This window comes from Molothrus ater, chromosome 27 (assembly GCF_012460135.2).
Source record: "Molothrus ater isolate BHLD 08-10-18 breed brown headed cowbird chromosome 27, BPBGC_Mater_1.1, whole genome shotgun sequence".
In the NCBI taxonomy this organism is placed as follows: domain Eukaryota; kingdom Metazoa; phylum Chordata; class Aves; order Passeriformes; family Icteridae; genus Molothrus; species Molothrus ater.
The window spans coordinates 3,046,288-3,073,454 of record NC_050504.2 but is presented as its reverse complement, the minus strand read 5'-3'; the positions used below and the strand labels follow the sequence as shown (position 1 = coordinate 3,073,454).

The window sequence follows — 27,167 nt, the reverse complement described above, 5'->3', positions numbered from 1 at the left end:
CAGCCGTGCCGGGGGCTGTACCATGCACAGGCACCCTGCCATGCTGGAACAGGTGGGCACAGGAGACGGTGCCATGTGGGGTGACAGGGATAGCTGAGTGTCCCCAGTGCAGGGGGACAGTGCCACGCGGGGTTACTGGGGTACCTGGGTGTCCCTAGGACAATGGGCTGCGCTTTGAGGGGTGACAGAGGTACCTGGGTGTCCCCAGTGTTGTGCGGGGTGGCATCGGTGCCCAGGTATCCCCCAGGGGAAGGTGCCACGCTGAGTGCCAGTGCTGTGCCTGGATGTCCCCGCTGCAGGGGACAGCCAGTGCCGCGCTCAGGTGTTGCCAGTGCAGGTGACAGCGCTGTGCAAGGTGACAGGGCTGCCGCTGCCGTGACTGGGGGGATGGTGCCGTGCCAGGTGACAGATGTGTCAAGTACTGCACCCAAGCGTCCGCAGTGCAGGGGACACCGCTGCGCCCGGGGGTCCCCAGCGCGGGGACCGTGCTGTGCTGCCCGACGGGGCACCCCGTGTCCCCCGGTGCGGCTACCGGTGCAGGTCCCGGTCCCCGCGGGGTCCGTCAGGCGGCCCTGGTGCGGGGGTCCCCGCCGAGCCCGGGCTCCCCAGCGGCGGCGCGGGGCCGGGGCCGCCGGCGGAAAGTGTGTCACTGGGGCACGAGGCTGTCCCCGGGAATCACATGGGGGAGGCGGCGGCGCCGCGTGCGGCCCAGTGCGCAGCCGCGGCCGGTGCGGGGGGCGGCGGGGCGGGCGGCGGGCGCACAACAGCCCGCACCGGGCGGCGGCGCGGCACGGCTCGGCGCGGCTCCGCTCCGGGAGGCTCACGGGGCCGGGACAGGATGGCGGCCCCCGAGGCCGGCAGCACAGGTCAGTGCCCCGCCGGAGCCCCCCACCCCCGGGACCACTGTGCGGGCACCGGCAGCGGCAGCGGTCCCCGGCACCGGAGCGGATTGGGGGTCAGCGCCCCGGGACCGCGGAGAGGGGCTGCGCGCTTGAGACGCGAGTTGGAGGGGTCCGGACACCGGGACCGAGGGGTCCCGCACGCCCGACCGGGCAGGATGCGCACTGGGACCGCGTCCCGGAACGGGACTCCGTCCTACCGGGACCGGGGGGTCCTGCAGAGCGGGGTAAGGCTCGGACAGCGGGGCCGGGGTGTCCCCTGGAGGAGGGTAGGGAGGGCTGCGCGCCGGTACCGGGCGTCTTGCACGCCAGGGCGACGTGAACACCGGCACCGGGGTGCTCCGGTGATCGGGGCAGGAGGGATGGAGACCGGACTGGGGTGTCCCGAACGCCGGAGCGTGCGGGACGCGGGGGTAGGAAGGCTGAGAACGGGGATCTGTGTTCCGGGAGGCCCCGGACAGCGGGATCGGAGGGGAGCGCGGCGGGACCCGGGTGTCCCGGAGACCGGGACCGAGGATTCCCGAACGCCGGAGAGTGCGGGACGCGGGGTTAGGAAGGGTGAGAGCAGGGATTGTTGTCTCCTGGGCAGCGGAACCGGAGGGGAGTGAAGTGGGTCCGGGTGTTGTCTCCTGGGGCAGCGGAACCGGGCTGTCCCAGGAACCGGGAGCGCACTGGGATCGGTGTGTACGGGCGGCGGGAGCGATCAGGGTGACCGGAGGAGACTGCGGCGGGAGCGGGGTGTTCCTATCAGCGGCACCAGGGCCACGGGACCGGGCAGCCCGTGGACGGCCGAGGCGGTGCCGCGCGTGTCGGGGCTCCCTGCGCACCGGGGGGGGGGGCGGGGGGGGGGGGGAACCGGAGGCGGTGCCCCCCCCCTTCCCCCGTGTCCCCCCCCGCACGTGTCCCCCTCCCCGCCGCTGCCACGTGCGGAGTTTGTTTTCCCCTCAGCCCCGCCCCGCCCCCTCCCATTGGTCGGCACATGACATCAGCGATGACGTCACGCGCGGAACTGGGGACGCCGCCGTTCATTGGGGGGGGGCGGCCCTGTCTCCGGGGCAACGAGAAGGGGCGGGGCGGAATTTGGCCAATGAGAGGAGGGTGGGCGTGGTAAAGCGTGAAGGGGCGGGGTTTAGGGGGGCCACGTGCGGCTGGAGCACGTGGGGCGGCGGCGTGAGGCCGCCTGAGCTTGGGGGGGGCTGCGGGGAGGCTGTTTGGGGGGGGGTTCCCTGTGTTTTGGGGTCAACAGAGTTTCCCTCTCTCTGGGGCAAGCCTTTCTGGGGAATCCCCGCACCTCAAATCCTAAAACGAGTGTCCCAAAGCTTTGGGGTGCGGGGATCCCCCCAATTATTTTGGTGCCTTAGCAGCGGGGTGTCCCCAGGATCAGCTGCCCCGGAGGTGGGACCCACTGTCCCCAATTCGGTGACCCCCTTTGGAGGTGGTTCAGTGAGGGGGGATGGTGACAAGCTGGCTCTGGCGCGTGGCATCTGTGCCAGCGGCACCGTGTGCGGCGGGAGACACATGGCCCTGGTGATCCCGTGTGTCCCCGACATCACCATCCACGTGTCCCAGCCCGGAGTCGTGTCCCGGTGCTGCTGTCCCTGCCCCGTGAGTGGGGTGACAACGACTGTGCCTTCAGCCAGGAGCCACGCGTGTGTCCCCCAACCATGCTCTCCCCATTTTCGGGGGTCCTCACACAGCTCCTCAGTCCTGCAGTGGGGACTTACCTCCCTCAGTTTGGGGGCGCTGCGCTGGGAGCATCCCGGTGCCATGGGGGGGGGGCTGCACCGGGGGCACCCCAGTGCCGTGGGGGCTCCGTCCCGGGGGGCTGCGCCGTGGCACCGTCCCGGGAGCTGTGGGGCGGGAGCTGCAGGCACCGAGCCAGGAACGGCAGCAGTAACTCTGTGACCTCCTGATGTCACCTCTGCAGACGGTTCCCAGCCCACATTCCTCCTGCAGGCAATTCCGGGGTGCCCTGCCCGTGTCCCCAGCCGGCACGTACCCGGATAAACCCGGCTGTCCCCGTCCCACGTGGGGCCGTGGCCCGTGGCTGCCGCTGGGTGCGGTGCCTGACTCAGGGTGGGCGGCACACGTGCGGCGCAGCGGGATATCCACGGATCCGGGATGCATCCGGGGCGCTTCCCTGGAGACCCCACCCCGCGTGGGGCTGCGATTCCCCTCTGCGGGGCTTCCCCCCCACCCCCGCGGTGCCTGGTGGAGCTCAGTGCATAAGTGGCCCACGGGGATGCCCGTGGATATGGGATGCTTCCCTATGGATCCCACCCCACCCGGGGCTGCAATCGCCCTCCGAGGGGTTTCCCCCTCCTCAGCTGGCAGAGGCTGAGCCTGGCACAGCTCAGTGCACGTGTGGCTGCGCGGGATGCCCACGGATCCTGATTGCCGATGGATTCGGGGTGCTTCCCTGGGCATCCCACCCACCTCCGTGAGTCGGGGGAGGCTGAGCCCGGCCCAGCTCGGTGCATGAGTGGTTCCTTCTCTCTGCAGGTGGGGTGATCAGCTACGTGGGCTCCAGCGGCGCCTCTCCCACCCGCACCAGCCCCGTGTCCCTCTGCAGCGACAGCTCCAACGGGAGCTCCCAGTCGGGCTCGCAGCCCTTCCCCACCTACTTCCCACCGTCGCCCACCGGCTCCCTCCAGGATTCCCGCGCCTATGGCGGAGCCACGCTGGCCCCCCATGAAGACGGCTCCCCTTCCTCCTCCTCGTCATCCTCTTCCTCCTCCTCCTCCTCCTCGTTCAGTTCCTCGGTGAATTTCCCCGGGGTGCAGCCGGTCCCCGCGGACGAGCGGCGCCGCAGCTCGCCGAGCAAAGCCGGCAGCACCGTCACCAGTGAGTGGGGCTCACGGGGGGGGGGGTGGCGGGGGGGTCTCCTCATCCCTGGACCCCGCTGACCCCCGTCGCCCCGCAGAGCTGAACGGGATGGTGCTGCTCTGCAAAGTCTGCGGGGACGTCGCCTCCGGCTTCCACTACGGCGTCCACGCCTGCGAGGGCTGCAAGGTACCGGGATGGGGCCGGGGATGGGGCACGGAGCCCCTGTCCCACTGCGGGGACCCCCAGTGATTCCCCCCGCTCGCCCCGCAGGGCTTCTTCCGCCGCAGCATCCAGCAGAACATCCAGTACAAGAAGTGCCTCAAGAACGAGAATTGCTCTATCGTCCGCATCAACCGCAACCGCTGCCAGCAATGCCGCTTCAAGAAGTGCCTGCTGGTCGGCATGTCCCGTGATGGTGAGCTCGGAGCGACCCTCGTGACGTCCCGAGCCGGGGATTCCCTCCGGGGGTGGGATTTTCCGTGCCCAGCGAGCTGGTCCCTTCCCGGGATGTCTCCGGGGCTGTACCTCCCGTCTGGAGCCGCTCCCCCCGCCTGTGCTGGGTGCTGTGCCTGTCCCACGGGATGTGTCCCCCTTTCCTGGAACCCCCCCCATATGTGGGGCTGCTTGTCCCTTCCAAGGCTGAGTGCCCCGTGCCCAGAGCTCCATGTCCCCCCCATGGCCAGGGCTGTGCATCCCCTCCCACATCGGGTCCCCCAACATCGAGGCTGTATGTCCCTCCCTTGGATGCTTCCCCCACTACTCAGATCTCTACATCCCTCCCGGGATGGGTCCCTCTATGTTCAGGGCTCAGTGTCCCCTCCAGCACCCGGTATTCCAATTTTAAAAGCTCCGTGTCCCCTCCCGGGATGGGTCCCCCTATGTTGGGTCCCCTCCAGACCGGGTCTTCCCATTTTTAAGGCTCCGTGTCCCCTCCCGGGATGGGCTGCGTGTCCCGTCCAAGCCCGGGGCAGGGATGCAGCCTTGCTCCCATCAGCCCCTCATGGTGCAGGTCTGGTGGGGCAGGGGGGTGTCCCCGCCAGCCGCTGATGTCCCCCTAACCCCGGTGTCCCCCCTCAGCCGTGCGCTTCGGGCGCATCCCCAAGCGGGAGAAGCAGCGGATGCTGGCGGAGATGCAGAGCGCCATGGGCGGCATGGCCAGCGCCCCACCGCCGATGCCGGGGCCCGGCGAGGGTCCCGCCGCGGGCGGGGGGCACGCAGCGCCCCCCGGCCCCCCGCCGCTCGCCCCCCCCGCCTGCTTCTCCCAGTTCCCCCAGCAGCTGACGCCGCCCCGCTCGCCCAGCCCCGGCGGGGCCACCGAGGATGTCATCGCGCAGGTGGCCAAGGCGCACAAGGAGATCTTCATCTACGCGCACGACAAGCTGGGACCCCCTCCCGCCTGCGACAGCGGCCTCCTGCGCTGGGACGCGCCCCCCGCCTGGGCCCCCGGCCCCCCCGAGCCCCGGCTGTGCCCCGCCGCCTATCCCGAGCCCCCGGCCCCGCGGGGGTGCCCCTGGCCCCGCGGCCCCAAGGACGTCCTGCCGGTGAGCGCTCCCGCTCCCCCCACACCCCCCGGCTATTTTTAGCCGCTAATCACATTAACCCCCTCGTCCGTGCCCCACTCCCCCGTGGGGAGAGCCCGGGGGTGCCCCCGGTGCCCGCTGACCGCCGCTCCCCCGCAGGCGTGCCCCATGAACAGCCACGTGCCCGGGCGCAGCGGGCGCTCCGTGCAGGAGATCTGGGAGGATTTCTCCCTCAGCTTCACCCCCGCCGTCCGCGAGGTCGTGGAGTTCGCCAAGCACATTCCCGGCTTCCAGGCGCTCTCCCAGCACGACCAGGTCACCTTGCTCAAGGCTGGCACCTTTGAGGTACGTCCTGGAACGGTGAGGAGTTGATGGTGCCCCACAGACTGACAGTGTGCCCCATGGACTGGCACAGAGCCCCAAAGCATGGGAACAGTGGGCCAGAACACAGCAGGAGCCCCGTGGCATTGCAGTGCCCCACATTTGAGAGCCACGGCGCTCATGGCATTGCCTGGTGCCTCAGAGCACTGCAGTGCCCCACATTTGGGATCTGTGGCACAGAGCACGGTGTCCCTGTCATGGCACAGTGCCCTGAGGACTGGCATGGAGCCCTGCAGCACTGCAGTGCTTCACAATCAGGAGCTGTGGCATGCAGCACAGTGCTCCTGGCATTACACGGTGCCCCATGGCACTGCAGTGCCACTCTTTTGGGAGCTGTGGCATGGAGCACGATGCCCCAGGCATGGCATGGTACCCCATAATTGGGGACCCCGGGCTAACATGAAGCCCCATGCCCCATTGTAATGGCCCACATTTGGGAGCTGTGGCATGTAACACAGTGCCCATGGCATGGTACCCCACATTTGGTGGTCACAATATGGATCACAGAGCCCATGGCACAGCACAATGCCCTGGCATTGCCTGGTGCCCCGTGGCACGGCAGTGCCCCACATTTTGGAGCCGTGGCATGAAACACAGTGCCCCTGGCATCACACGGTGCCCATGGCATGGTACCCCACATTTGGTGGTCACAATATGGATCACAGAGCCCATGGCACGGCACAGTGCCCCTGGCATTGCCTGGTGCCCCATGGCACGGCAGTGCCCCACATTTGGGAGCTGTAACATGGAGACTGATGTCCCTGGCATGAAGCACGGTGCCCGTGGCTCTGCCTGGTGCCCTGTCCCACATCCTGCCCCCTGCCCACAGGTGCTGATGGTTCGTTTTGCGTCGCTCTTCGACGTGAAGGAGCAGACGGTGACGTTCATGAGCCGCACGCGGTACGGGCTGGAGGAGCTGTGGGCCATGGGCATGGGAGACCTGCTGGGGGCCATGTTCGACTTCAGCGAGAAGCTCAGCGCCCTCGAGCTCAGTGACGAGGAGCTGGGGCTCTTCACTGCCGTTGTCCTGGTCTCAGCAGGTGGGCACGGGAGGATTTGGGGACATTGAGGAGATTGGGGCTGGGATCAGAGGAGTTTGGTAAAGAGGGGTTTGGAAAAGAATCGAGGGATTTGGGGCTGGGATCAGAGGAGTTTGGAAAAGAATTGAGGGGTTTGGGGCTGGGATCAGAGGAGTTTGGAAAAGAATCGAGGGGTTTGGGGCTGGGATCAGGGGTTAGTGGGGTGTTCGGGGCATTCAGGGATGGGATTTGGGTGGCACTGAGGTGATACAGGGGGAAGGAATATCAGGGGGTTCAGTGCTGAGATGGGGGTGATGCTGGGGTGTGATCAGGAGGTTTTGGGGGTGGAACTGAGGTGTCCCCTCCCCTGCCTCGTCAGACCGCTCGGGCATGGAGGACACGGCATCGGTGGAGCAGCTGCAGGAGACGCTGCTGCGGGCCCTGCGCGCCCTCGTGCTGAAGACGCGCCCGGCCGAGACCTCGCGTTTCACCAAACTGCTGCTGAAGCTGCCGGACCTGCGCACCCTCAACAACCTCCACTCCGAGAAGCTGCTCTCCTTCCGCATCGACGCCCAGTAGTGCCCCCCCGGATCCCCCTCCCGCGCACCCCTGTACATACACCACAGCGGGGGGACGGACACACAGACCTCCCCCCCTCCCCCGGGGCAGCACCGACCCCGTGGCGCCCGTCGGACTCGCAGGGATTCACCCCGAGGTGGGCGCCAGGATGCTGGGACTCCCCTCCCACCCCAACCCCAAATCGGGCACCACCCCCACGGCACCGCTGGCAGCGCCGGGGGGGTCCCCTCGCCCCGACACCCCCGTTCTGGCGGCCGGGGGTGGGATGCAGAGCCGTGCTGGGGGGGGTGGGTGGGTCTAGAGGAGAGGGTGGTCGGGGAGGGGGGGGGTTTGGTTGGTTGGTTTTTTTTTCATCATATATTTATTACATAAATATATAGTAAAATAGACCAGCAACAATTACCATAAAAATATCTTTCTTTAAAATCCTGACCAAAACACAAAAGGGTTTAAAATCGCACGTCACAGACTGTGATTGTCACGGGGGCTCCACGGCCCCCCCGGCCCGCGCCCCTACATTCAGCGACGCCGGCCGCGCGCCCCCCCCCCCCAGCACCCTGCATAGTGGGGGACCCCGCGTGGGGCGCGCCGAGCCGAGCCGGGCCGTGCCGGGGCGGTGCTGGGCCAGGTGCTGGCCGGGCTCGACGCCCGCGGGCAGGGGCAGCTCTGGAGCCATGAGGTATGTGCTTGGGGGGGGGGGGGGGACACAGAGGGGCGCGGGGACCGGGGGGGGGGGGGACGCGGGGTGGCCCGGGGGAGGTGGCGCAGGGGGTGGGGGGCACCGCTGTGGCCCCCCGGGACCGACGCTGGATGCTGGACGTGCGATGGCGACGCGAGACGGAGACGCGGGGACGGCCCGGGGGGTGCGTGGGGGGTGTACGGGGTGGGGGGCGTGCGGGTGGGCAGCGGGTGGGGGGGGTCGGCCTGAGCCCCCCCCCCCAGCCCGGGACAAGCTGCCCCAGGGCCCCGTGTGGCCGCTCGGGGGGGGGGTCACGGGGGCTGATTAAGACACGTCCCGTGTCGCGACGGGAGCGCGCGGTGTCGCACGGAGTGTGCGTGCGCGGGAACGCGCGGGCAGCGCGGGGACACGGCACCGGCACCGCAACGACATGGAACGGCACCGGAACGGCCACGGGCACCGGCACCGCGCCCTCATTGCACCAACAGGAGTTGCCATGGCACTGACATGGCACTGACACGCGTGGCCGTGGCACCGGCGTTGCGCCAACGCGCCTCGCGCTGGCACCGACATGGCACAGCCGCGGCGCTGGCACGGCACCAGCACGCGTGGCCGTGGCAGCAAAATGGCACTGCCACCACCGGGCGTGGGGGGCATCACCCGGGTGCCGCGGCCCCGCCCGTGGCCCGAAGGCACGAGGTGGGACCGGTGCTGCCAGGGGTGGGGGGCGAACGCCCGAACCTGTGCCCCCCCCCAGTGCGGGCGTTAGTGTTCGGCTCCTATTGCACCGCCCGCAGCCGGTGCTGCCGGGACCCCCAAACCGGGACCCCCAAACCGGGACCCCCAAAGTGGGGATCCCAGCCGGGCCCCCCTGAGCCAGGCCCCTGCGTGGGGGTTTAAGACATTTTGCACCAAGGTCCAGTCCGGCGCTGGTATTTGGGGCTGGGGGCAGGCGCCCCCACCCAGGGCACCCCGGGCTGCCACAGCCCCGCTGTGCCCCCCAACCCAGCTGCAAGGGGTCTGGCAGGGCCCCCCAACACCACTCCCATGGTTGGGGGGGAGTCTGGAGTGTGGGGGGAGCCCAGCCCGGCCCCCTGTGCCTATGGGGGGGGGAACGGGGACGTGTCTGGTGTTGGGATTTTTCTGCTTTTAAACGACCCGTAAAAAGATTTTTTTTTAATTACAAAAATTATATATTTTATATATATTTATATATATATATATATATATATATATTAGCTTAGGTGGGCCCGGCCTGCCTTGCCGGCCCCCCCCCGGCCCGCACCCCCCCTCGGCCTCCGCCTGAGGTAAGAAAAAATTCACAAACCTAAATTTGGGAGGGGGGGGGGGGTTTAAAAAGGTGATAAAACCATTCCCGGGTGCCCCCTCGCAGCTGTGCCCCCCCCCACCCCTCAAGCCCCCTGTGGGATTCCCCCTGCCGGCCCCCACCTCAGCCCGGCCCCCCCCGGGAGCACTGGGGGGCCAGTTGGGGGGTGCAGCCCCCCCAAAGTGCTGCTGCCGGGGGGGGCTGGGGCAGTAGTGCAGTGGGGGGGTCCCGGTGGGGCACCCAAAGCTCCCCCAGCTGGCACCCCCGGGGCCTTTGCAACTCCTGACTGGACACGACAAAACCCACGAGGACAAGGGGAAAAACAACAAAAAAAAAAAAGGACAACGGAAAATTGGGGGGGTTTTGGGGGGAGGGGGGGGAGTGGCCCCCTCCCCCCCCCCCAGTGTCCTGCAGCGCCCACCATCTGCGGCGCTTGGCACAAAAATCGTCTCCTCTCAGCCCAAAAAAAGACAAGAGAACCCCCAAAACCCCAATTCTGGCCCCAAATTTGGGGATAAGGGGGGGGGGACACAGCGGGGGTCACCCCAGCCGGGGCAGACCCAGTGGGCTCGGGTGGGGGGGTCCACCAGCCCTGCACCCCGATGGGCTGGGGTCCCCCTCGCCACTGCTGTGCCCCCCCCTGTGCCCCCACCTTGCTATGGGGGGGTCCTGGCCCTCACCCCACTATGGGGGATGGGGGTCCCAGCCCCTGCCCTACTATGGGGAAGGGTCCTGGCCCCCACCCCAGCCCCCCAAATTGCTGCCCGGCCAAAAGTGCATATGGCCACGGCCCCCCAGCCGGGGCAGCCTCTCCCTGTGCAGCCCAGAGCCCCCTCCTCTCCTCCCTGCTCTTCCTCCTCCTCCTCCTCCTCCTCCTCCTCCTCCTTCCAAAGTGCAGTTAGTTTAATATTTTAGCCTCTCAGGGAGGGAAATAAATGCTTAAAAAATAATAATCTACGAAGAGAAGGACAATAAAGGGAACGCTCGACCGTCGGGGCCCTTCCCTGTGCAAACAAACAAAATTCGTCAAGTCCTGGGGCGGGGTGGGGGGGTGGGGGGTGGCTGTTGGGGGGCACAGCAGGACCCCCACCCTGGGCACAGCATCCCCTTGTCCTTACAGGGGGACGAGAAAGATTTGGGGCGGGGGGGGGGCCAGAGCGGGGCACAGGGTGGGGGTGGTGTCGTCCCTACACCTCCTGGTCCTCGAAGACCTCGAGGAAGAGGGGGGGGAAGAGCTCGGTGGGACACTCCACCTTCATGTGCAGGAAGCGGCTGGCGTGGCAGGCGCCGATCATCCGCAGATCCGTCACCTTCATCAGCAGCTTGGGCCAGAAGTGGGGAATGTTGTGTTTGCGGTAGTTGATGTAGTGCTCAAAGGCCAGCAGATAGGTCTCCTGGCACTTCTCGATCTTCTCCACGCAGATCAGCCCCGTCCGGTCTGCAGGAACCCAAGGAATCGTCAGGGGATGGTGGAATTACACAATGGTTTGGGTGGGGATGTTAAAGCTCATCCAGTCCCACCTCTGCATGGCAGGGACACCTTCCACTGTCCACCTTCCACCCTGTCCCAGAGTGCTCCAAGCCCGGCCTTGGACACTTCCCTTTGTCAGGTCCCCACCACCCTCACAGAGAGGAATTTTTCCCAATACCCCACCACAATCTCCCCTTTTTGGTTTAAACCTCTCCCTGCTGTCCTGGCATTCTCTGCCCATGGAGGAGTCCCTCTCTCAGTCCAGCACTGCAGGGATTCTCCCTCCCACAGGGCTGAGTGTCCCAAACACCCCCTGGCTGTTGGGGTGCCCACCCCACAGATCCACCTCAGCCTGGCAGGGGTCCCTAGGGGACCAAGCCTGTGCTCCTGGGTGCCCTCTTCATGCTCCTGAAGCTCTGGGAATTGGGGTGCCCACCTCAAATCCACCCAAAATCCAGGGGGGCATGATTTCCCACCCAATGCACCCTGAAGGTGTTGGGGGGCTCTGGCATCAGGGTGCCCATCCAACACACCCCAGGACAGTGAGGACTTTGGGCATCAGGGGTGCCCACCTAATGCACCCCCAAATGCTGGGGACTCTGGCATTGGGGTGCCCACCCAATGCACCTCCAAATGCTGGGGGTTGTGTGCAAAGGGATGCCAGCACAAAAATCCCCATGGACACCCTCTGGGCATTGGGGTGCCCACCCAATGCACCTCCAAATGCTGGGGGTTGTGTGCAAAGGGATGCCAGCACAACAATCCCCATGGACACCCTCTGGGCATGGGGGTGCCCACCCAATTCCCCCCAAACCTGCAGGGGATCTCTGGCATCAGGGTGCCCACCCAACCCCTCCCCAGGACAGCGAGACCTCTGAGCATTGAGATGCCCACCCAACAAACCCTCTGACCCCCTGGCCACCGGCATGTCCATCACCCCATTACCTGAGGACATGAGCAGCACAGCCTGGAGCAGGGCCACCTCGGTGTCATCCAGGTTGAAGGCAGAGAGGGACTTGCCCAGGTCGAAGATGGCATCGGAGACGACGCCGAGGCCGCCGTTCTTGAGCTGCTCCCGTTTCACCGCCATCTCCCCGCTCAGCGTCAGCGTCTCGCTCTCGGGGTCGTAGCGCACGGCCGCCCGCAGCGACATGATCTCCATGCAGCACCCCTTCAGCAGGATGATCTGGTCCTCACAAGGCAGCTGGGGGCAGTTTTGGGGGGGGTTTGGTGTGATTTAGACACTGGGCTGAGCACCCCACACCTCCCAACGTTCCCAGCCTGCTGTTACCTCTGAAAACATGGGCAGTTTTTTGGCAAAGTCGACCACGCGGGTGATGGCCGGGGTGATGATTTTTGTAAACTCGCTGAACGCCTCCAGGTCGACTTTGTCCCCGTCAGGCATGGAGGCCATAGGGGACTGGCCGATGTCCTCAGGCTGTAGGGGACACAGTGGTGTTGGGGGGTGTCATGTCACCATGTGTCCCCTGGGACCACCACAATCACTGTGGTGTGATTGTGTCACCCCTGGGACCCCACAGCACTGAAGGCATTGGGGGGTGCAGTGTGACCGTGTCCCCCATGGTGGACATTGGGGTTTGGGGGTGTAGTGGGATTGTGTCACCCCTGGGACCCCACAGCACTGAAGGCATTGGGGGCTGCAGTGTGACCGTGTCCCCCATAGTGGACATTGGGTTTGGGGGTGTAGTGTGATTGTGTCACCCCTGGGACCCCACAGCACTGGGGGCATTGGGGGCTGCAGTGTGACCGTGTCCCCCATGGTGGACATTGGGTTTGGGGGTGCAGTGTGATTGTGTCACCCCTGGGACCCCACAGCACTGGGGGCATTGGGGGGTGCAGTGTGACCGTGTCCCCCATGGTGGACATTGGGGTTTGGGGGTGTAGTGTGACTGTGTCACCCTCTGGGACCCCCACGGTGGGCAGTGGTGTTGGAAGTGTGATGTGACCATGTCGTGCCCTGGGACACCCATGGTGGCACTGGGGGTGTGGTGTGACCATGGTGTGACCAACCTGTGCCCCCCACAGTGGTGTTAGGGGGTGCAGAGTGACTCTTTCCCCTCCATGACCCCCACAGTGGACAGTGGCACATGGGGGTGCAGTGTGACCATGTGCCCCCTCTGGGACCCCCGTGGTGGGCAGTGGTGTTGGGGGTGCAGTGTGACCCTGTCCCCCCTCCCTGGGACCCCCGGGAGGCTCTGATGTGACCCTGCCCCCCCTCCTCTGGGGCCCCCATGTCACCGGGAGCAGCCGTGGCAGGGCCAGTGCAGCAGCCAGGAGAGGGAGCTGCATGACAGGGACAGTGACAGGGCCAGCGGCAGGGCCAGGCCAGGGCCACCTGCAGGCACAGCTGTCCCCTTCGGTCACTGCTCACCCCTGAACCCTTTGGGGGCGACCAGCTCAAGGACGCTGAGCAATGTCCCAACCCCCCTCGACTGCCCAAGGACACGGTGACATCCCAAACCCTGGCACTGCCACCACGTGCTGAGTGCCCAGCAGATCCCAGCTGGGGCAGGGGTGGTGACAGAGTCCCCCCCACCGCATCCCCTCACCAGGAATTTCCGCTTCTGCTTCCAGTGGCTGCCCTGGGCGTTGGTGCTGCGGTGGGCTTCTGTCACAACGTGGATCAGCTCCCACTCCTCGGCGCTGGGGTTGGGGCGGTGCTGCAGGGATTTGATCATCTCCTCCTTCCGCCGCCGCTCCCGGTTCTCCTCGATCAGCTTCCTCTTGGCTACCCGCTTGGAGTCATCCAGCACCACTGACGGGACCGCCAGCATCAGCGGGGATCCCCCCACCCGTGCACCCCACAGTGACCCCCCAGCATCAGCGGGGATCCCCCCACCCGTGCATCCCACAGTGACCCCCCCAGCATCAGCGGGGATCCCCCCACCCCTGCATCCCACAGCTGCACCCACACTGACCCCTCAGCCTCCTCCTGTGGCTGCTCCAGGCATCCCAACTCACCCCACAGCACCACGGCCCCAGTGCACCTCCCCAAAGCCCCCCACTATCATCTGGGACCCCCACAATCAGCTAAGACCCCCCCCATTCGTGCATCCCACCCCACTGCAGCATCTGAAATCCCAGATTGCTCCTGCAGCTGATCTGGGTACCCCAAAGTGCCAGGACCCCAACCTGCCCTGGGGTTCTGCAGCTGATCTGGGTACCCCAATGTGCCCCACCATGCCAGGACCCCAACCTGCCCCACCAGCCGAGCCCCCCCAGTGCCCCCCAACTCACGGTCCATGGCCATGCCCACGGAGATGCACTTCTTGAAGCGGCACAGCTGGCACTGGTTGCGGGTGATCTTGTCGATGACGCAGCACCCATCGTATTTGCAGGAGTAGGTGGGGTGCAAGTTCTTCTGGATGGTCCGACGGAAAAATCCCTGGGGAGGGAGAAAAGAGGGGACACAGTGAGCCCTGCTGAGCCTCCCCTGAGCCCCCCAAACCCCCCCCTGCCCCAGCTCACCTTGCAGCCCTCGCAGGTGATGCAGCGGTAGTGGTAGCCGGTGGCCTTGTCCCCGCACACCACGCACTGTTCATCTTTGTCCAGGTAACTAGGGATGTACCCTGGGGGGACCCCCGAGTCAGGGACCCCCAGGGCACCCCGGGGCAGGGCCCCCAACAGCAGGGACTCGTGGGGTGCTCCATGACAGAGACCCCCAGAGCACCCCATGACAGAAATTCCAATGTCAGGGATGCCCAGGACATCCCAGGGCAGGGCCCCCCCACAGCAGGGACTCACGGGGTGCTCCATGACAGGGATTCCCATGACAGAGACCCCCAGAACACCCCATGAAGAATTCCAATGTCAGGGACGCCCAAGTCAGTGGCCCCCAGAGTGCTCCATGACAGGGTAACCCCAAGTCAGGGACCCCTTGAGCACCGTGCACCAGTGACCCTCCCACAGAGCCCACATCAGGGCCCCCCCAGAAACCCTGAATCAGGGCCCCCCAGAAACTCCAAATCAGGGACCCCTGGAGCACCCTGCACCAGTGACCCTCCCACAGAGCCCACATCAGGGCCCTCCCAGGAGCCCTGAGTCGGGGACCCCCTGCACACCTCACATCAGAGACCCCTGGCACATGCAGCATCACCCCCCATGCCAGGGATGCCCAGTACATCCTCCCCTCTCCGTGCCTCAGTTTCCCCTCCGTCTGCACCCAGCGCTGTCTGTCCTGCCCCTGCCCCTGTCCTGGCACGGGAAGGGTTAAGGCTGGGGGTGAGTGGGGGGTGCCCGAGCCCCCTGCACCAATAAAGCCCCCATTATCCCATTAACCGGCAGCGGGGGGGTCCCTGTCCCCGTGGCACACAAAGACACACTGTCCCCGCTGCTGTCCGGGGTCCCCCTGCCTGGCAGCCCGGCAGAGCCCCCCCAGCACCAACTGCTCAGGGAAACTGAGGCACCGGGTGGTCCCCAGCACCCTCCTGTCCCCCCCAGGAGCCCACCCTCGTGTTTTGGGGGGGGGGCAGGACGTGACAATCCCCGAGGGGTGGGGGAGATGGGGAGGGGGCTGAATGCCTGGGTGCCACCCACAATTCGAGGGGGGTCCGGGACTGCCGCACCCCCCCGGGACCCCACAAACGCAGGCGTGGGGACCCCTCGAGCGCTCTGCAGGTGCTGGATGTGGGGGTCCCCGGGTGTTTTCCCCACTCTGGGAGCGGGGAAGGTGCAGGGGATGGGCGGGAGCTGCACGCCCGGGTCCCCACGGCCCTCCCCCGGCAGGTCCCGCCGGCGCCGGCCGCTCCCCGCCGGGGAATGGGGCAGGGCGGGGGGCAGCGCCCGCGGGGCCCCCCTTATCGCCCACCCCAGGGCGCTGCCGCCCCGATAGCACCGCCCCGACCCACGGGGAGCCGGGGGGGACGAGACCCTGGGGGACCCTGCAGGGATGGGGGTGCAGGGAGGGAATTTGGGGTGCCCGGGATACGAGGGAGACCTCGGGCTGCCCACAGGGACATGGGGTGTCCGGGCAACGACATGGGAGCTCCTGGGGTGCCCACAGGGGACACGGGGTGTCCGTGGGACTCCGGGGAACCCAGGGGGGTCCGTGGGACATTGAGCAGACACAGGAATCTTGGGGTTCCCATTGGGGACGAGGGGTGTGCATAGACTTTGGGGGACTCAGGTGACACACGGGGGACCCTGGCAAGGATTCGGGGTCCCCAGGGTGGCCCATGAGGTGCCTGGGTGAGCCGGGGGTGCTCAGCAGGGCCAGGGGGTGCCTGGGTGAGCCGGGGGTGCCCAGCAAGGTTCATGGGGTGCCCGGGGGGTTTCAGCAGGAGCCGCGGGTGCCCCCCCGTACCTGACATGCTGCTCTTCACCAAACATTGGCTGCTCTTTCTTTTGCGCTTCCCATCCAGCCACCTGCGGGAGCGGCGGGGGGGGGACAGGCTGGGACCGTGCCCACGGATTCCCGCTGCCGCCGCCCCCCCCCAAACTTCCAAGAGCACCCCAAAATCCCCCTCGGACCTCTTCCCTGCTGGGAATGGGGCACCCCCCGCCCGGGGTCTCAACGCGGCGATGTCACGGGTGGGGTGCGGCTGGGGGGGGTTGGAGAGGGCCCTGGGGAACCCCCCCCACCCAGAACAGCTCTGCCGGGACCCCCCCACCCCCGGGACACGGCACCGCCCCGGGGGGTGGGATCGGGCTGGGGGGGGGGGAAAGCAGGGGAAGGGAAAGGGTGGCGGGTGGGGGAGGGGGAAGGGAAAGGGTGGGGGGAGTGGGGGAGGGGCGGGGGAAGGGTGGGGGGAGGGGCGAGTGGGGGAGGGGCTCATTCACAGTCAAAGACAAAATGTCCTTTTGGCTGAGCGGGGAAGTGACGTCATCGGGGGCTCAGCCAATGGCGGGCGGCGGGGGTCCGCGCGCGCCCGGCCCCGCGGGGGGGGGAAGGGGGGCACCTGCGGGAGGGGGGGGGCGACCCCTGGACCCCGCACCCACCCCCAGCTCAGGGGGGGCCTCAGCCCAAGGTGACCCCGGGCCGGCCCCCCCCGCCCGAAATAGCCCCGGGGGGGGCGGGGGGGTGAGAGGCCCCCGAGGGGAGAGGCACGAGTGGGGGGGGGCACCATGGAGGGACACAGGGACACCTGGGCATGGACACACCTGGTGACACGTGGGGTGCAGGGGGACACCCAGGACACGTGGGGATGATCCCCAGAACGGGAGGGACGGCTGGGGACATGTGGGTTACGGGGGGGGGGGGGGGGGGGGACGGGACACCTGCGGTGCACAGGACATGGGGACACCCAAGGAACGTGCGTGGGGACACACGGCGGGGACGGGGACACGAGGGACACCCAGGACAGAGGGACACACGGGGCATGGACACATAAATGACCGTGCAGGGGGACACACCAGGCACGAGGGACACACCAGGCACGAGGACACAAGGGACACAGTGGGCACAGGGACACACCGGGCACAATACAAGGGACAGAGCGGGCACAGGGGTGCAGCAGGTATGGGGACACTTGGGGACACACACGACATTCGGACACAGAGGGCACAGGGACGCGCAGGGATACCCCAAGCAGTGCCACACGTGTCCCCCGCGTGTCCCCGCGCTGGGGTGGGGGCTCACCGGGTGTCCTCTGGCTCCGACAGCGGGTCCAGGGTGCTGGGCTTCTGTTCCATTCACCGCAATTCCATCAAGGAGCGCTCAGCACCGACCGGGGGGTGGGGGGGGCTCCGGCGCCACGCGGGGGCCACGGCGGGGTGGCCACGGCGGGGCGGCCACGGCGGGGGGGCCACGGCGGGGCCTACGCCGCGCACCCCATGGTGCCCCTCAGTGCTCAGCACCGCGCAGCATCCCGGGCCGGACCCTGCGGGACGGCGGCGTCAGCCCGGAGCACCGGGAGGAGGGGAGGGACCAACCCTAGGGGACACAGAGGGGACCCCCAGGGAAGGGTGGGATGTATGGGGCACCCCCAGGAGGTGTGGATGCTGATGGGGGGGTGGGTGTGAGTGTGCAAGGGTGTGTGGAGTGTGTAAGGGCGCCCAGGGCTGGGCAAGGGCATGAGGGACGTGTGAGAACTCAAGGAGGGAGCGACGTGCAGGGTGTGACAGCAGCAGGGCTGGGCCAGAGGGCAGAGCGGGGTGAGAGTGTGCACGGGGAGGGGGTGAAAGGCACAGGCGTGGGAAATGCACAGGTGTGCAAGGCTGTGGGAGCACTGAGGGAGGGGAGGAGTGTGCAGGGTTGGGGAAGAGCGTGTAGAGACGTACGAGAATGTGCACAAGTGTGTGAGTGTGTGTACGGGTGTGCCACGCCATGGGAGAGCATGCACAGGTGTGCAGGGCACGCTGTGAGTGTGTGCACGGGCGTCCAAGAACATGTACAGGTGTGTGAGAGCGTGCACAGGTGTGCAAGAACATGTACAGGTGTGTGAGGGTGTGGCAGCAGGGAAGGCGTGTGTGAGAGTGTGTGCAGGGTTGTGCACAAGGCTCTGTGAGTGTGCACAGGTGTGGGTGGGTGTGCAAAAGCTCACCCAGGGGTGTGAGAATGTGCCCAGGGCTGTGAGTGTGCAGCAAAGCACAAGCACACACAGATGGGAGCTCCCCACACCTTTGGGGCAGGGCTGGGGGGGCCCCCAAGAGGTGGGGAGAGCGTTGGGGAGGGGGTGCAGAGGGCAGCCCCTCCCCAGCCAGGGAAGCCCCTCGGATGCTGAGCCCTGACGTGTTCACTGCACAGCTGACCCCCCCCAAATCTGGGGCTGGGGGTGACTCTTGCTCAGGGGGGTGACCTATGGTGTGGGGGGCGATTTATGGGGCAGGCGGTCACTTACGGGATGGGGGGCGCCGGAGCTCCGGGCGTTCCCTCCTCCGCGAGCTCTGCTGTGGCAAACACACGATGTGGGGGGGGGGGGGGTCAGAGCACGGGCAGCACCGGGGGGCACCCCCCGACCCCCCCGGTGACGGCAGCAGCACCCCCGGCTCTCGGTGCCCACCCCATTCCACATCCCAGGGGTACCCAGCACCCGATGGGGTAGGGGGCCCTGCTCACAAACCCCCCCCCCCCCCTCCTCCGTGACCCCCCGGTGACCCTCCCGGCTGAGAGGGGCGCGGGGGGCCCTCAGCCCGCGGCGGGGGGGGCGCGGGGGGGCGGCGGCGGGCGCGGTGCCCAGCCCCGGGCTCCTCCGCTCCGCGCGGGGACAGCAGAAAGTAGGTCACGTTTGTCTTGGCCGCCACAGAAATTCCTCCGGCGGATTTAAAACGCGGCGGACGGGGCTGGGGGGCCCCCCCCAGACACCCCCAAGCCGGCCCCCTTTGCTGCCCCCCCCCCTCAGATGAGGAAACCCCAACCAGCGAAGGATGGGGGGTGAGGGATGCTGCACCCATGGGTGCACAGAGCACCCCGCGCGCCGCACGGGGGGTTTGCGGGAGGGGTCCCTGCAGAATGAGGAGGGGGCGTCGCCAGCAGCAGCTTCTTCAGGGAAACTGAGGCACCGCAGCGCACCCACCAGCCCGGGGTACACTCCGCACCTCGGGGGCGGGGAGGGCTCATGGGGAATGGACACCCCTCGCCGCAGCCTCAGGCCGGGTTTGGGGCCGGCGGTACCTATAGAGCCGGGGGCTGCAGCAAATGTTTGTTCCATATGGGAACGGCGCGCCGAGAACTTCCAAGTATAGGCACTGGCAGGGATCCAGAGCTGCGCGGCCCCCGCCGGGCACCGGCCCCCCCCGCCGCCCCCCGCCCCTCTCCCCCGGGACCCGGCAGAGCCCCGACACGCTCGGTGCATGTGTGGGGCTCGGGGTGCAGCGACGTGGCGGTGGAACCGCTGTGGGGTGGAATATGGGCTGTCCCCAAAGCCGGCGTGCGGTGTGGGTGGGCTTGGCCGCCCTGCCTCAGTTTCCCCACTGAGGTGGCCTGGTGGGTGCAGCCCCAAACGAGAGAGGTTTAGGGCTAAAGGCGGGGGGGGGGCGGCGGCGTTTTAGGACGGGGTTCGCCACCCCAGCGAGACCCCAGCAGCCCCCTGACACCCTCGGCATCACCGGCACCCTGGGATCGCCCGGCGGAGCTTGCGGTGCCGCTCCAGGAACCGTCACTCGAGGAATCCCGGGCGCGCTGGGGCGGCCCAGACAGACAAACACGGGAGGCGGCTCTTCTCGTCCTCCTCCTCCTCCTCTTCCTCCTCCTCCTCCTCCAGCGGGACACGTGTGATGAGCGCAGTCAGGTCTCAGCCCACCCTGCGCCGCCGGCACCCAAACCTGCGCGTCCCACCTGCAGCACCAGGTGCTGCTGGGTGGGTGCTGGGTGCGAGCGGGGTGGCAGCCGGCGGGAGCCCCCCCGGCGCCCCCCCAGCCCAGCCCCACGCCCAGGGGAGCGTTTCTGCTGAGTCGGGTGGTTGCAGGCGGCTGAAAACAACCCGGGGGCAAAGTCCGGGGCTGGGCCGACGGCGGGAGCCACCTCGCCCCAGCGGGGGCACCCAGAACCCCGCTCCCCACGGACCCCACCCCCGGGGACCCCCCAGACAATGGGACGCCCCTCCACAAAGGCACTGACCGCCTGCGTGGGTGCCGGGGCCGCCCCACTGGGCCACTGCCGTGTCCCTGCCCCCCAGCACAGATGGGCTCCGAGGGTCCCAGCGCCCCCCCAGCCCAGCTGCCAGCCGGGTCAGGGAGGTGAGGCCCTAAGCGCTTTAGCCACGGTGCCAATTAGCGTGATTAGCACGGGCTGGGGGCAGGGCAGCCCCGCGGCCGCCGGCCAGGGATCCCCGGCCATGCGGGCACCGGGGCAGCGTCACCGCGGGCACCGGGGCAGTGCCATGGTGAGCACCGGGGCAGTGTCACACTGGGCACCGGGGCAGTGTCGTGGTGGGCACCGGGGCAGCATCACGGTGGGCACCAGGGTGGCACAGATCTGCCTGACAAACCTTGGCTGCACCGGCTGGCACGACCGTGCTGCGGGAGTGTGGCCAGGCACAGGGCACCTGCCGTGCCACGGCTGGCGGCACCCGGCACGCGCCGATGCCCGTGTGTGAGGCTGTGCCAAGTGCCACACGCGTGTCTGCGTCTGGTGCTGTCACACACCTGTGCCAGTGCCCGGCACACCATCACGCCCAGTGCCATGCGGTGCTGTGGGCACGTGTGGCAGTGGGGACAGCGTGCTGTGCCGTGCTGTGCTGTGTCAGGAGGCTGCAGGAATCCCAGGCATGCACAGCAGCTGGGCAACCCGAGCAAGGGGGATGCCACGGGCCTGACATCAGGGCAGCCCACCCAGTGCCATGGGGGCGCTGCATGGTGCCCCCTCCCCACACAGGATGGCTGAGCCCAGGTTTGTGTCCTCCCTGTGGCTCACGGCGCATTGAAGCCACCACTCGTAGGACAGCTGGTGGCTGCAGGGCTGGTGACCTGTCCCGACACTGAGAGGGCACCCAACGTTGTGGCCTTGAGCCTCTGACAGGTCCTGTGTCCGACAGGTCCTGCATCACCACAGAAGGACCTGCACCATGACCCAGCCCTGGCCCTGCAGCCCCCACAAAGCCCCCAGGATTGCCAGGAACTCTGCATCCAACCAAGGCCCCCAGGATTGCCAGGAACTCTGCATCCAACCAAGGCCCCCAGGATTCCCAGGAACTCTGCATCCAACCGAGGCCAAACCAGCCACTCCTTCCTGCCGTGTGTGAGCATTCAGCTGTGCCTCCTTTTCCCCATCCCACCGGAGCTGCCTGGCAGAGAAAGAGCCACACTCCCATATCCCCAGCAGCGTGTCCCCTGTGCCAGCACACAGGATGTGGCTCATCCCGATGTCACTGGTTGTCCAGGCTGCAAAGGTCACCCAACAGGGTGACCCCCGAGCGCTTGGTGTGTGCTGAGTGTGCCCAGGCTCAGCTCTTTGGGGTGGCTGCGGGCCCCGAGCCCCGCGGGGTGCCCCTGGCCCCAGGAGGTGTGCCGGGACGCCGGGAGCTATTCTCAGCCCTTGGCACGGCATGGGACGTTTCTAAATCGGGGGCTCTGGTTCACGTGCACGGGGACGAGCTCCTGGGTCCCCTCCCCGCGGGGCCCTGCTTGAAGGGGGGAGGTGGCCGCCACGAGGTGCCCAGCGCGGGCACCCACGAAGGGACACACAGGGACAGGCACCGGGACACGGCACCGGGACCGCCCGTGGGGAGCCCGTCCCCCTTGAGAAGGGGACACAAGGGACAGCGCTCGCAGTGTTCCTGCAGTCACCCGACCCTGTCCGAGGGTCTGCAGCGCGGGGGACATCCCGAACGGCACCGCCCCTGGGGGCGCGACCCCGCTGCGCCCCCCGCCCGCATCCAGCCTGAGCGGGGCCCTGGCAGCGCAGCCCGCGCCCGCCTTCGCCTACACCGCGCCCCCCTTCTCCTCCTCCTCCTCTTCCCCCCCAGTCCGGAGGGGGACCCAGGCGTCCGGCCCCGCCCCCACGCACCGGCGGCTGCGCGGGGTCCGGCGGGGCCGGGGGTCCGCGGGATGGGACCCCCGGGGCTGCCCCGCCGCTGCTTCGGTCTCCGCTGACCCGGGAATGCGCTGGCGGGGCGAGGAGCGGAGCCGGGGGATTGGGGGGAGGTCCCGCTTCCTGCAGCCGCCGCCCGTCAGGAGGGGTCCGGGGGTGCGCCCGCAGCCCCCCCCGTGCCTGCTCCGCACGGTGCGGGACACCGGGCGCGTACGGCCCGCGCTCCCCTCTCCGGGAACCCGTGCGCGGGGCGACCCCGCGAAGGTCACGGCCGCGGGAGGGAAAGGGGTGCCGGGGAGAACCCCCACGCGAGGATCCCGCTCCGCCGGCCCCGGGGCCCGCACCATTGCGGGGGGCACACGCAGCCGCACGGAACTGCCCTGGGGAGGGGGGGACGCGCCGCGTCCCCACCCTGCGCCAAGACCCCCGGGCAGGGGAGCCCCCCCAAACCGGTTCCACCGGGGTTTGCCCGCGCCCCACGGCGGCCCCAGCCCCCCTAGCGCTCCAGCCGAGCCGCGGGGGTCCCCGGTGCTATCGGGGGTCAGGCGGGGTGAGGCGCAGCCCGGCCTCCCGGTGCGGCTCCGGTGTCGGTGGCAGCCCCGGGCGGGGGGGTCACGGCTGAAGGTCGCGATCCCGGGGTGACCTTGGCCGTGGCGCCCGCCCGCCCCTGCCTCAGTTTCCCCTCATCGCACAGTGGGGACGCGCCAGAGTCCGGTTGCGACCGCATCCCTAACCCCGGCGGCGACACCGGACCGGGGGCAGGATCCGCCCCCCCAGGGTTGGGGTGGGGGACATCCCGCGGGACCGCGGGGCGCCGTGCAGAGGGGAGCCCCCGCCACGCCCCGCGCCCCGCTCAGGGCGAAGCCCGTGGTGCGGGACTCGAGCCCCCCCCCCAGCCCCGCCGCACCGGGGACGCCCCCCCGCTGCCCCCGCCCTAACCGGGAGCGGCCGAACCGCCCCCCCCCCCCCCGCCCCCCCCGCGCTCCGCTCTCGGCGCAAAAAAAAAAAAAATTAAAAAAATATTTTAAAATTTAAAACATAAAAAAATCGCAGCATTCCTGCCGCTCTGCGGGGTGGGTTCGGAGGAGCGGACACAGGGGCCCCTAAAACCCTCACGGACACCCCACGGCGCCGTCACGGCCCGGCCGTCCACGGTTCCTCCCCCCCCAGCCGCGACAGGGCCACGGCCTGCCCACGGCCCGGCCCCGCGACCTGCCCACGGCGCGGCCCCGCGCCCATCACCGCAGAGCCACGCCGCGGCCCGGACCCCGCCACGCCGCCACGCCACGGCCACGGGGGGGCCGCGGGGCCGGGGGGCCACGGCCGGGGGGGGGCTGCCCCCGTGGCGTGGCGTGGCGGGCGGGGGGCAGCGCCGTGCCCCGCATGCAGCAGCGGCGGGTGCAGTAGGGGTGGGGGGCGCGGTGCACCCCCCCCCGCCCCCCACGGGGGAACGCGGCCCCCCCGCCCCACGCCAAACGCCCGGATTTTCCAAGAGAAAAAAAAAAAAAATCTTTGCCCGTGTTTTTTCCTCGCGGTTCGCGGCCCCCGAGCCCTCCGCGGGTCCCGAGGCTCCCGAGGCGATCGCCCCCCGCCCCCCCATTCCACGCACCGAACTGCGCCCGTGCTCAGCCGGGGGGGCCCGGGGGGGGCGGCGGTAAACAACCGGGGGGTGGCGGAGCCGCTCGGGCCGGCGGGGCCGCTCGGGCCGTACCTGAGGTCGACGGCGGCGGGCGCGGAGCGGCGGTGCGGGGCTCGGAGCGGGGCTCGGAGCGGCGGTGCGGGGCGCGGAGCGGAGCGGGGCGCAGCGGCGGCGGCGGCGGCGGACGAACGGCGCTGGCTCCTCCCTCCCCCGGCCCCGCCGCCCGCCCGCTCCGCTCCGCCGCGGCCGCAGCCCCCTCCGCCGGCCGCAGCCGCTCCCTGCAGCCGCCGCGCCCGGCCCCGCGTGGGGACCCACGGGGGAGCGGCCGGGGTCCGGGGGTACCGGGGGAGGGTGACCCCGGGATGGGCAGCGCGGGACGCGGGGATGGCGGGGTGGGGACGGCGGCGGTGGCAGGGTGTGTGATGGGAGCCCTGGCGGTGCCCACGGGGATGTGGTGACAGTGACAACGAGGACGGGGGGTGGTGAGCGCAGGGTGGGGGGCTGTGTGCAGGATGGGCGAGGGGAAGTGCCCAGGGGGTTGGGGATGGCACCCACGGGGAGCTGGGGACTGTGCCCACAGCGTCCCCGGGGTGGTGCCCGTGGCCACAGGAGTTTGGGACGGTGCTCACGGGGATGTCGTGACAGTGACAACGGGCATGGGGGATGGCGACCACAGCGTGGCGGGCTGTACCGGAGGGGGAGCGGAGACGGTGCCCAGGGAGGCCCAGGGGGATGCCCGTGGCAGGGTGGGGATGGTGCCCGCAGGGACTGGGAACAGCACGGGAGATGATGTGACAGTGACAACCTGGTGTCCACGAGGGCAGGACACGGCTGGGGACGGTGCCCATGCTGTGAGAGTGACAGGGCGGACTGGAGAGGCTGCCCACAGGATTTGGGGACAGCACCCAGGAAGGGCTGGCACGGTGCCCTCGCTGGGTGGCGGTGGGGTGGAGATGATGCTCACGGAGATCTGGGACGGTCCCCACGGGGGTTGGTGACAGTGCCCACGGGGCAGGGGGCAGCTCCGCACCCCGCGGTGCCCAGCTCGGCCCGGGGAGGGGCACACACCAGACACGGGGGTCCCGATCAGATCCACACCGCCCCGGGCAGGATCCGGTCCCGCAGGACACCCGCCCGTCGGGGGGCCCTGCCCCTGCGCCCCCCGGGGGATGTGTGGGACGGGGGAGAATGGGGGTCGTACCCCACTGTGGGGCCGCACCCGGAGCCGCTCTGGGGCCGGGGATGGCGGCGTGCACCGCGAGCCCGGGGGGATCACTGGGGAAGGCGCTGAGGGTCGCCCCCCGGAGCCCCCCGTGCCACCCCACCCCCCTTCCCAGCAGCCCCTGCTCCCAGCCCCCCCTTTTCCTCCCCGGACTACACGTCCCGTCATGCCCGGGCTTAAAGCGGCTCTGCCACCCCCCGCCCCCGCCCCGAGCCCCGCAGCTCGGCCCTGGGACCCCCGGGGGGGTCGGTCTGGCCGCCCCCCACCCCCCAGCCCCGTGGGTACCCCCCTCCCTGGGCTGCACAGGCGGTGCGGTGACACCCAGGGGATGAGGGGGATGGGGGTCTCCCGGGCAGGAAGGCTCCCAAGAGAGGAGGGTCCCCAAGGGATGAAGGCTTCTAGGAGAGGAGGGTCCCCAAGGGATGAAGGTTTCCTTGGCAGGGGTGTGCCCAGGGGATGCTTTTCCATACTCGGGGAGCGCAGGGAAGGGGGGTCCCCAGCGGCTCTCAGGGCACGGTGCTTCTCAGAATGAGGACAACAAGGGGACAGTGCTAGCCGGGGAACGGGGATCTCCAGGGGATGGTGGTGCCCAGGTGATGGGGACACCCAGGGGAGGGAGGACAGTGACACCTGGACTGCTGGTGGCTGCCCCCACAGACCCCGACGGACCCCCCAGGACCTCCTGCTGCCGCTGGTCCCCACAGCCTCGCGTCCCCACAGCCCCCAGGGATCCCCCCGGTCCCTGAGTCACCCTGGGGCCCTCCTCCACTGCCTGGCGGTCCCAGCGTGGCGGGGCAGCAGCAGCGTGACGGCCCCCCCGCCCCTCCCCGCCTGTTCCGTACACTTTATCCTCAGCAAACACGGCACGGCCGCGGCCCCCCGCAGCCGTCTGCCCGCGATAAGGCCGTGGCCGAGCTTGCCTGCCCCCAGCCCGTGGGGCTCAGCCGTCTCAACACCACCTCATGTCCCCAGATCCCCCTGCCCGAGGCAGCCCCCATCGCAGTGGGGAAACTGAGGCAGGGCTGGAGTTTGCTTGCGGCCCCTCTGGAGCACATGGACAGGCACCTCTCGCACTCATCACCAGCTCCCTGCCCCCTGTGAGGTGCCCCCAGGGCCACCACAGGTCTCTCTGCACTGCCCCAGCAGGGTGGGGACCTTGTGCCCTGTGGCAGACCCTGATTTGGGGGGATTTGGGGGGGATTTGGGATTTAGAGGGGCTGTGCTGCTCTTGAGGCGCAGACACAGCTGAAACACTCTGGATACAATTCATCCCTCTGCTCTGCTGCAGAGACACTTAATACAGCCCCAAATCAGCACTCGTGCCCCCCCAGGACCCCCAGGAAGGGGATGACACCCAGCACCTCCATCCCCAGCATTGAACACCCCCACGGGGCAGCACCCACCACCAGCTGGGGGTGTCTGGACGGCCCCACGGGATCAGATCCTTCACACCCCACCAAACACCCGTCACCAGCCATGTGCCCCCCAGCAGGACGTGCCAGCAGAGCTCCCAGTGCCCCCGTGGGAAGGGGAAGCCCCCCACGCTGGCCCCCGCTCGCCCCTCGCCTGCCCCCGGCGCTGGGAACGGCCCCGGCCCCTTCCGGCCCCCCCGGCCCCGGGCCGGAGGCAGCTGTGCCGGGGCGCCCTGCCAAGGCACCGAAGCCTCGACGCCTTCCCCCCCAACCCGGCCGCCCCCGCGGCGCCCCGGGGAGCTGCGACCCCCCGAGCTCACCCTGCCACCCCGCCAGCACCCCCAGCACCCCCTGCCCCCTGACTTTGGGGATGCCGTGCCAAAGGGGGGGGGGGTCCAGCAGAGCCTGGAGACCCCCGTGGTGTCTGTTCCCCGGCCAGCTGTGGAAAGTGGCCCCCCCTGCACAGGAAATCCCTCCTCATGGAAAGGGCTGCCCCCGGCGGGACCCCCCCCTGCTGCCGGGGTGTCCCCCCCGCTGCCGGGCCCCTCGCCGGCTGGGCAGCGCTGCTCGCCCGCCTAATCCCGGCCCCGGCACGGGCGGATTTGCTGCGCCCCGGCCCCATGAATGATTAACCGGGGAATTAAGGGGCCGCGAAGCCCCCCCCGATCCTCCCCGGAAAATGGGGGCAGTGGGTGACTGAGCCCCCACCTCAGCCCCCTGGGGGTCTTCACCTTGCTCCCGAGCCTTGGGGGTTCCCCTGGGGGT

General features: G+C 68.8%; 3 protein-coding genes across 4 annotated transcripts; 2 read left to right on the top strand and 1 right to left on the bottom strand.

The window, feature by feature from the left end:
* The first annotated feature begins 770 nt into the window (after positions 1–770).
* On the top strand, positions 771–7,512 carry NR1D1 (nuclear receptor subfamily 1 group D member 1). The gene is made up of 8 exons (XM_036398806.2): positions 771–866; positions 3,402–3,743; positions 3,823–3,911; positions 3,996–4,140; positions 4,803–5,266; positions 5,405–5,590; positions 6,456–6,666; positions 7,025–7,512. Exons 1-8 carry the CDS (start codon positions 839–841, stop codon positions 7,222–7,224), a joined length of 1,665 nt encoding a protein of 554 aa, XP_036254699.1. The 5' UTR covers positions 771–838; the 3' UTR covers positions 7,225–7,512.
* A 111-nt stretch (positions 7,513–7,623) lies between these two features.
* On the bottom strand, positions 7,624–23,936 carry THRA (thyroid hormone receptor alpha). 2 transcript variants are annotated; one of them, XM_036398807.2, is made up of 10 exons: positions 23,841–23,936; positions 18,501–18,549; positions 17,300–17,540; positions 16,025–16,086; positions 14,191–14,291; positions 13,960–14,107; positions 13,272–13,477; positions 11,993–12,139; positions 11,647–11,905; positions 7,624–10,668 (listed from the first exon to the last, which is right to left on the bottom strand). In XM_036398807.2, the coding sequence occupies exons 3-10, from the start codon at positions 17,350–17,352 to the stop codon at positions 10,418–10,420; spliced, it is 1,227 nt and encodes a 408-aa protein (XP_036254700.1). In that variant the 5' UTR covers positions 17,353–17,540; positions 18,501–18,549; positions 23,841–23,936; the 3' UTR covers positions 7,624–10,417. The 2 variants fall into 2 exon arrangements, with proteins under 2 accessions (XP_036254700.1, XP_054373402.1); XM_054517427.1 differs by having other exon boundaries at positions 18,501–18,546.
* Positions 23,937–24,424: 488 nt separating this feature from the next.
* On the top strand, positions 24,425–26,981 carry LOC118696506 (basic proline-rich protein-like). The gene is made up of 3 exons (XM_036398660.1): positions 24,425–24,514; positions 25,846–26,087; positions 26,483–26,981. Exons 1-3 carry the CDS (start codon positions 24,425–24,427, stop codon positions 26,979–26,981), a joined length of 831 nt encoding a protein of 276 aa, XP_036254553.1.
* The last annotated feature ends 186 nt before the right edge of the window (positions 26,982–27,167 follow it).